The 9,559-nt window shown below is 37.6% G+C and overlaps 1 protein-coding gene across 1 annotated transcript; it reads right to left on the bottom strand.

Annotated features, from left to right (window-relative positions):
- Window positions 1-584: 584 nt before the first annotated feature.
- Window positions 585-9,028, bottom strand: LOC104219815 (uncharacterized). Its single transcript, XM_009770555.2, has 4 exons — window positions 8,180-9,028; window positions 3,349-3,520; window positions 1,651-1,828; window positions 585-1,305 (listed from the first exon to the last, which is right to left on the bottom strand). Exons 1-4 carry the CDS (start codon window positions 8,931-8,933, stop codon window positions 781-783), a joined length of 1,629 nt encoding a protein of 542 aa, XP_009768857.1. The 5' UTR covers window positions 8,934-9,028; the 3' UTR covers window positions 585-780.
- Window positions 9,029-9,559: the final 531 nt, after the last annotated feature.

Genomic DNA, 9,559 nt, shown 5'->3' with positions numbered 1-9,559 from the left:
ACCGTTTCAAAAACTTTGAAAAATATAAAATCTGGAAATTAAGAAGGTGAAGTGGCACGTCCTCTCTTCGGCCATATACCACAGTTATATTTCCACAGTTATAATCTGGAAATTAAGAAGATTTTTGTCTGAAAGGGTTTTCTCAAATTTTCAGCCTTTTCCATTTTTTTCCTTTGTTTCATTTTTAAAAAGCCACAGTCATTTCTTAAATGACGCCTGTTTTGGAAGGAAAAGGCACCTTTTCGGATGAGGGGTTTTAAAAAAAAAAATTATAAGTAAGAATATTTAGGATATTTAAAAGGGTATTTAAGTAATTTAACTTTTTAACTAAGGGCTTCCCACTTTTATAATAATATAAATTATTATTATTATGATGATATGATTATGATTATGATAGATATAGATTAACACATTAACAATTCCTGGATTATAATTCCCACATACCTCGACCATAAACAACCCGTAATAGTTGATATCAATGAGACAGATTGGACGCTTTAGAGAACTACAGAGGCACTGGTTCTGAAGAATCCCATGCTTGTATGCGCGCACGTTAGTACTGTACATAAAATGGAAGCATGGAATCACTAAACGAGGCTGTAAAAAACTAGTTCTGTCAGAAGTTGGAGAAAATTAACTATAATACAGAACTCTACTTTTTGAGTATACATTATCATGGGAACACCATGACCAAAGAAAACTCTGGAAAGTGATCAAAAATTGCAGTAGTGAATTTTGTTCAAGTCCCCAACAGGGCTTTTTGATGAAGTACAAAGATTTTCATTGTTCTGACTGTCCAAAATATCTGCCAGATATTGTGATCAACATATTTAGCATAATAACTTCATCATCGAGTTTGGACTTGTCAGCTCTCAAGGTTGCACATTTCCGGAGTAATGACCGCAGCGCTGCACATGTATCGGCATCAAGAGGAGTATCAACCGCAGTGCACAGAGCAAACAACCATAAGCAGTCGTCCCTTGAAAGAGTGGTCATGCTTTGTACAGCTGTAATTCTCTTCCTTAACATTGTAACGCGAGCTACAGCATCCATTTGTAAGATAACAGATACGGTAGGGCCGTTGACAAATTTTTCGGCAAGAGATGACATAGGTATGGAATTTCCCAAGGCAGAATCATCACCAGCATCACATAGGTAAGACTCGTCTTCACCTGGCATTAAAGCATCAAACTTATCCAGAATAATGCTCTCAGGAAGCTGATTTGAAGAGTGTTCTTGATCAACAAAAGTTGCAGAATGCAGCTGGCTGGAAGTTCCAATATTAGCTGGCAAACGTGATAAATCCTGAAACGAACCACAAGTTCCTTCCATTAAAAATATATATAAAGTGTGTCAGGAGCTATGTTGCTCAGATTCTCCGAAAATATGGCAAGATACGTGTCGGATCCTCCAAAAATAGTACATTTTTGAAGGATCCGACACGGGTGCGGCTACATTTTGGAGAGTCCATGCAACATAGGCCAGGAGCACCTACCAGCACCAAAACTCAATAAAAACAAAGCATTTCTGATCATATTTTCAGGGGGAACGAGCAGAGCTCGTAATATGATACTTTGACACTTGGATGACTCAAAACAACTATTGCATTTCCATTTCTAAAAATACTTCAAGCAACTATGCAGAAAATACCTGTCTTAACTCTGAAAAATCAGCAAGGAATGCTTCCTCCCACTCCTTGAGCGGTAACAAGTGCTCTAGACAGCTTGCAATATCAGGAATTTGGGGCATGTAATACGTATGTTCTTTGTTAGGTCTACTGCCTTCAACCTTTGCAACCTTCACTTTGGGCAACTGTGATGCTTCCCACCTAGGACAATTTCAGCATACATATATCATTTTAGAGTCAACTTAACATCATGGCCAGCCAAAAAGGTTACAGAAAATGAGGAAATTTGGAAATACAAAGTATATAGCTAACTTGTAAAAATATCCACCAAGTCTCAAAAGGTGTTTAAAATTTAGCTAACAAATGCTCACTGAAAGTACTCATAAGATTGCCAAACAAAGCCTCTCTTTTAGCTTTAACTCGAATCAAGAGCTTCACTCTGCCTGGGCATAAGTGTAAAATACATCAGGTACATTACTGTTGACCAAGAGTTTAAGACTGAAAAATTAGAGGGGGACAATAAGAGTCACGAAAGATGCTTAGCATTCCTATTGTGGCAGAGAAAAGAAGGCACGGTCAATTAGGCAGCAGAGCTGAAAGCTCTTGAGAAAATTCAGTGTCTCCCCTACTCCCTGCTCCTTACCGAAGCAAACGTAGCATAAAAGTGGAGTTCACAGGACAGCAATTGACGACTTGACGTATGCCGTTGCATATGACTGATTGAGCATGTAAGGAAAGGGGATATGAAGGTGGAACGGAAAGCTACTGAGAGAATGCCCAACTTCTCTCTAGAATTCCAGTATGCCAGTTTTGTCAGAAAACCCTTTCTTTGGTTTTCTCCAATCATCTCTTAAAGTGATTGGTTAAAAACAGAGTTATTAATGATGGAAAGAAGAATTTATTTCATAGCTGGTAACAAGTCTTATGACAGTGAAGCATGATACGATTGGGTTGAAAGAACAGAAAACTCCATATGCCATATGGAATTTTCGCAAAGCTTCAGAGGGACGTGAAGCATAGTTGTGTACAAGGCAGCAGAAGTGTAATCATTCTACTGGAAGTTGTAGTGTTGTACACGGTTCAGGGTAGAATGACTTGGCAACAAAGATTGAGTCTCTCATGGGGAAAGGTGAGGTCTTCAGAAATGAGAAAGATTTAGACTCAACTACATTCCCAGAGGTGGTGAAAAAAAACAGATGCTCCTAAAAAGAGAACAATCCGGATTTCAACAGAAACATTAACAAAGGTGCCCTAGGTGATAAAATTAAGGTCCATGGCAACATCATTCCGTCGCCTGATTTTCTGAGCAGATGCCTTGGTAGTTCATTTGAAGAAAACCAAGAATTGCCTATATGTTTGGACATGCACAGGTGGGTGTTGAATAGATGGATAATCCCAGGGAATCAGGTATTCGATATGGGATGTTGGAAGCACCTTGCATCTCTCTGATAACAAGTGAAAGCACTATAGTGAATGCAAAATATGAAATTGCATTTTCTAGAACAAAAATCTTAAGGATAAAATAAGATAATTGCAATGCAATTAACTCAAAAATTTAAAGGAATAGCTAACAGAAAAGGTTCATCCAGCTCTAGACCGACTTCAAGCACAACTTGTCATCCTAGATCTAAGCCTTATTCTTTTTAATTTCTGCAACAACCATAACATTGACCAACCATAGGCTAAGAGCAACCCTATTAAAGACAGATAGAAGATGATACCTGACACGCCGAAGATACTCAAGTCCATCTTCAGGAGGACCAGAATCGAAGTCCGGCTCTCCTGTAACTATAAAGGCAGGTCTTTGAATGCTACTATAATCATCATCGCTATCATCACTTTCTTCATTAACATTGCATTCTTGATCATGCAAGTGCTCTGAATGGTCATTACCTGAAAGGCATAAACAATTACTTACATACATTCAGCTACTTCTATTACAGGACTCACTAAATCCAGAAAATCAACTAATAGATCATCCTCAAACAAATTTCATGTCAAGTATTATTCACTTCAAATGCAAATGATATTTCATCAATTCACTCACTTTACAACTGCAAGTAGACCACGCATTTTTTTTTTGATAAGGTAAAGGAACAAGTAGACCACACATTTACACCAGCAGTCTATTTTCCAGTGTACTACTTTCTACTTACATAAACGATACACATAAACACATCAGCATTCTATCTACCACAGTATCAACGTTTCAATTACAAGAGCTAGCTATCTACTCAGAATCATCACTGTGGTCAGATATGAGCAAATAAGGAATAAATGTTCATCCCAAACACTTCTCTGTACAGCAGAGGTATTGCACAATGGTTAGAAATGCTCTTCCCTTCAACCCTTTATCTCAAACTGGGTACATTTAGTAAAGACCTAATGGCTAGTTAAAACACGAAGTCTTTCAGATTCCTAATTGTCATGTTTCTTGAATCATATGAAAAATCCTCGTAAGAAAACACATGTACGAAACTCCTTTATATAAGCTTTAGAAATGAAACATATATACATTTTGAAGATCCTAAATATTAGCTAAATCTTTTCACAAAAAAATAACCAAAGAACATAATTTACCAAAAAAGTATTTTTTTTTTTTAAATCTCAAAGTAATAGGAAAGCCATTGCGGAAAAAGGAAAACTGTTTCGGATAAATAAATCTAATTCTAACCTTCAAATTCGGTCTATGTCGTATTTAAAAAAACCTAACAGGCAAATTCGGTTTGAAGTATCGTATTCACAACAAACACTAGCAGTATTATATATGACGGCTATGTATAGACATAAAACATAGGATCAAATTTTGGGTATACATATTTTATTATATATAGCTAACCTACTACATGAAGGTAGTAGGTTAGCATTGTACCCATTTTTGAATTCACTAAAATAACCCCTGCTACCTCGTTAAAATAGGGACTTTCAGGGGCTTTAGCCTAAACTCTCCAATTTCCCTCCTTACAATTCCCAAACTCATCTTCTCTAATGAAAATCCGCCTATTTCACTTCTAAAGGCTCCTCTCCCAATTTTTAGGAGTGAAATAGGCGGATGAAATCAGAGAAGATGGGTTTGGGAATTTTGGGAAGGAAAATTTAGGCTAAAGACTAGAAATCCCTTAACAGTCCATATTTTAATGAAGTTGCAGGGTTAATTTAGTGAATTAGAAAATGGGTATAATGCTAACTTACTACTTTCATGTAGTAGGTTAGCAAGACCTATATATACATATATGCGTGTATATATACATATATGTGTGTATATATACATATATGTGTGTACATATGTGTGTACATATATGTGTGTATGTACATATGTGTGTACATATATGTGTGTATGTACATGCATTATTGGAATATGCCACCAATAAGTATAAAGAAAATCATTTTCAAGTTTTTGTGGTAATCCATGGATCGAAAAATCAAGAATTCATGAGAGTTGTCAGTATCATGCAGTGAAGAATAAAGAAGTCAAGCTTCGGCCACGAAATAAATAAAAAAAAAAAAGGAAGAGTGAAACATAAAAGCAAAATTTTAGGTTTTTCTAATGAATAAGCCGAGTTTCACTGATGAAAGCCAGCATTTTTAAAATGCTGGTGGAAAACACAGCCAAGGATTTACATGAATTTCAATTTGCTGATGAAACCAAGAAAGCGGCGTATCTGAAGCTGGTGGAGAGCAAGGACGAGGAGGAGACAAGGAAGAATATGGAGTGGTACAAGAAGACCAAGAAGGAGGTAAAGTTAGCGGTTACGGCAGCTAAGACTACAGCGTTTGGATGTTTGTATGAGGAACTTAGGGACAGAGGCGAGGACAAGAAGCTGTACAGGCTAGCCAAGGTGAGAGAAAGGAAGACTCGTGACCTGGATCAAGTGAAGTGCATTAAAGACAAGGATGACAGAGTATTGGTGGAAGAGACACATATCAAGCGCAGGTGACAGACTTACTTCCATAAACTCCTAAATGAGAGAGAGACAGGGACATCATGTTGGGTGATTTGGAGCACTCCGAAAGTTGTCGAGATTGGGGTTATTGTAGGCGTATTAAAATTGAGGAGGTCGAGGGAGCTATGCGTAAGATGAGCAGGGGGAAAGCGACCGGGCTAGACGAAATTCCAGTGGAATTTTGGAAGAGCGTGAGCAGGGTAGGCTTGGAATGGCTCGCTGGGTTATTTAACATCATTTTTAGGACGACAAAGATGCTTGAAGAATGGAGGTGGAGTACGATGATTCCGCCATACAAGTACAAGGCTGATGTCCAAAATTGCAACAATTATAGGGGTATCAAACTGTTGAGACACAATATGAAAATTTGGGAGAGGGTGGTGGAAGCAAGGGTAAGGAGGAGTGTGTCTATTTTCGAAAACCAGTTCGAATACATGCCAGGTCATTCGACTACAGAAACAATTCATTTTGTATGGAGGTTGGTGGAATAGTATAGGGAGAGGAAGAAGAGCACATGGTATTCATTGATCTAGAGAAAGCATACGATAAAGTCTCAACGGAGGTCCTATAAAGATGTTTGGAGGCTAGAGGTGTTCCTGTAGCGTATACTAGGGTGATTAAGGACATGTATGAAGGACCTAAAACTCGAGTAAGGACAGAGGGAGGGGACTCGGACCATTTTCCAGTTGTGATGGGATTGCACCAGGGGTCCGCTCTTAGTCCATTTTTATTTGTTTTGGCGTTGTATACACTGACGCGTCACATTCAATGGGAGGTGTCGTAGTGTATATTATTTGCGGATGATATTGTACTGATTGACGAGACGCACAATGGTGTAACGCGAGACTGGAAGTTTGGAGACAGACCCTAAAGTCTAAAGGTTTCAAGTTAAGTAGGACCAAGATAGAATACTTGGAGTGTAAGTTCAGTGATGGGACCAGTGGAGCGGACGTGGACGTGAGGCTTGATACACAACTCATCCCCAAGAAAGATAGTTTCAAGTACATTGGGTCTATAATTCAAGGTAATGGAAAGATTGATGAAGATGTTACACATCATATTAGTGAGGGATTGGTGAAATAGAGGCTCGCATCCGGTGTCTTATGCGATAATAATGTGCGTCATAAACTTAAAGGTAAATTCTACAGAGTAGTAGTTAGACCGACTATGTTGTATGGGGCAGAGTGTTGGCCAGTCAAGAACTCTCATGTCCAGAAAATGAAAGTAGCAGAAATGAAGATGTTGAGATGGATGTGCAGGCATACCAAGATTGCTAAGATTAAGAATGAGGATATTCGAGCCAAAGTAAGAGTGGCCCCCATGGAGGACAAAATGCGGGAAGCGAGACTTAGATGGTTTGGGCATGTGAAGAGGAGAAGCGGAGATGCCCCGATAAGGAGGTGGCAGATGCCCCGATAAGGAGGTGTGGGAGGTTGTTCTTAGTGGGTCTTAGAAAAGGCAGAGGTAGGCCAAAAAGTATTGGGGAGAGGTGATTAGGCAAGATATGGATTTGCTTCAGCTGACCAAGGACATGACCCTTAATAGGAAGGTGTGGAGGTTGTTCTTGGTGGGTCTTAGAAAAGGCAGAGGTAGGCCAAAAAATATTGGGGAGAGGTGATTAGGCAAGATATGGAATTGCTTCAGCTGACCAAGAACATGATACTTAATAGGAAGGTGTGGAGGTTGAAGATTAAGGTTGTAGGTTAATAGGTAGTTGTGCGGGTTTTCGAACATTTCCAGTGTTATTAATGGCAGTCTTGTATTCTAATATTGTAGATTTCTATCTTTATGTTGTTCCTTTCGCCTTGTTTTCTTTTATTTTGTTCTCGTTATTGCTTGTCGCTACTGCTTTATTCACATTTTTCCTCGTGCCGAGGGTCTACTGGAAACAACCCCTCTACATTCACGGTATGGGTAAGATCTGCGTACTATCTACCCTCTTCAACCCTCTTCAGACCGCACTTGTGGGACTATATTGGGTTTGTTGGTGGTGTTGTTACAGTTTGCTGATGAAATCAAGTACTCCTGGATCATCATATGTAATTTTACATCTTGTAGATGCTTTTCTTTTACATAATTTTCTTATTTACCGATCAAAATTGAGAAGAGAAAAACCAAAACAAATTAAATTTGGCTGGACTGCATGTTCCTACATCGATTTAAATAGAATGAGCTCCTGTTCTACATTTGAATAACCTTAGAAAGAAACACAGAGATTCAATAATCCAACCTGTCAATCTCTTAACGTAGTACCACCATGCTGATTAGAAATGAACACTATTTAACAAAGAATGAGGGTCCTATTCAGTTTAGGTCTAGGATATCCATAAGATTATAATTCTGGCATAACCATGGGATTATCTATCTCACCTTCTATACTATATTGTATTAGCTAATACACACAATCAAACATGGGATATAAGTATAATCCGAATTTTATACCGTGATTAATATCTTTATCCCGGTAACCAACTGACCCTGAGAGGTTTAACTATCAAAACTTCCAACTATATTACTACTAGCTAAACTTCACAACATAATTATTTCTATTAGTCTCCACAAAGCATCATGTAATCTAAGTTGCTGAGAGAAGGGTAAAAAAACTTACCAGAAATTGCAGGGGTATTTTCTTTTCCAATGTGTCTACGAGGCCGGCGGATGTGCTTTTGAGTATAAGAATCAACGAGGCCATCGTACTCCTTTTGCACAGTATCATCAAGCCCAATGTACACCTCAGCCCACTTTTTCCTCTGTTCTTCCATTCCAATAAACCTCAAAATTTCCAACTCCTTTCTACAATAAACCCTTTTCTCTTCTCCTCCTCCTTTCCTCAAATTCTTTTCTTTGGCTTCTTCCATATTACTATGTTTTGCTTTTCTTGCCACCGTTTTTTCTCCATTCTCTTTTTCCACTTGATGAATTGCATTATTTTTCTTCCTATTTCTTGCTGATTTCCTATCAAAACCCCTCAATCTTTGATCAACAGTGCAACTTTTTCCAACTTGAGAGATATCAAACATTGATGTATCATCAATTACTTCAATCTTCAGTGAACACCGCACAGTCCCGTCATCTTTGGACCCCAACAAATTCTCTTCAATACTCCCCTTGTCTTCTTCTTTATTGATGGATTCATCAGCCAATATTCCACATTGGGTCAAAAAATCTGTAACTTTGGGCACAAGGGTATTGTCTTTGACTTCAGAGGCACCCAAATTGAGATTACAGCCGATATCATCAATGCTTGTCTTCTCTGTGAAAGAATGGGAGTCGGTTTGAAGTTGGTGTCCTTTGATGTTGGAAGAAACAGAGTGGGACTCTGTGGAAGCTGAAACAGCATGAGAATCGAAATCGTCGGACATGGAGTGATAGCGGTAAAATTTTGTTAGGGGATTTGGGGTTTTGGCAAAACCCCTTTGAACTATACTCGTGTTAGGTTCCTAAAACCCCTAACTATATTCCCTTAGTATGAGCTCTAGTTAATTATTATGGCTATTAAATTGCCTAACAATGTGTAATGACTAATTAGTGTGAGCTTTTTTAAAAATTAGTCTTAATATATGCGTGTTGCGCTACTAAGTTACTAATTTTATCACAAATGATCATAGAGATATCTAAGTTTTTGAAAATAAAAAATATCATTCTTATATACCAAACTCACTAAGGGGAGAAATTACTACATACAAGTTCTCAATTATCAATATATTAAAAATATCAATCAATATACAAATACTGAAAAAAAAAATAAAAAAATAAAAAAAAAATCATCATTTTTTTAAAATGGCATTTGTTCGAAAATTTCTCTGTGTGTGTTGATTTGGGGGTATGTAATTCCTTTTTTTAAAATGTTCAATTTTCTATTATGAAATTATTCCTTTTTTTTTAAAGTATATTTTATTAAAAGAAACATTACCTTAAGATTATAATAAGTCGAGTAGTTACTTAATTATATGTATTGTAATTGCTTTTTGGAGACTAAAATAATATT

Source organism: Nicotiana sylvestris, chromosome 4, assembly GCF_000393655.2.
Source record: "Nicotiana sylvestris chromosome 4, ASM39365v2, whole genome shotgun sequence".
Taxonomy (NCBI): Eukaryota; Viridiplantae; Streptophyta; class Magnoliopsida; order Solanales; family Solanaceae; genus Nicotiana; species Nicotiana sylvestris.
The sequence above is the reverse complement of the archived record's forward strand: the minus strand, read 5'-3'. Positions and strand labels throughout refer to the sequence as shown.

What these genes read in the sequence shown, in the direction of transcription:
- LOC104219815 (XM_009770555.2), bottom strand. Translation starts at nt 8,933, where the DNA reads ATGTCCGACGATTTCGATTCTCATGCTGTTTCAGCTTCCACAGAGTCC. An exon ending in GAGTATCTTCGGCGTGTCAG is followed by an intron (nt 1,829 to 3,348) that starts GTATCATCTTCT and finishes AAATTGTCCTAG; the next exon opens with GTGGGAAGCATCACAGTTGC. An exon ending in ATTTTTCAGAGTTAAGACAG is followed by an intron (nt 1,306 to 1,650) that starts GTATTTTCTGCA and finishes GGTTCGTTTCAG; the next exon opens with GATTTATCACGTTTGCCAGC.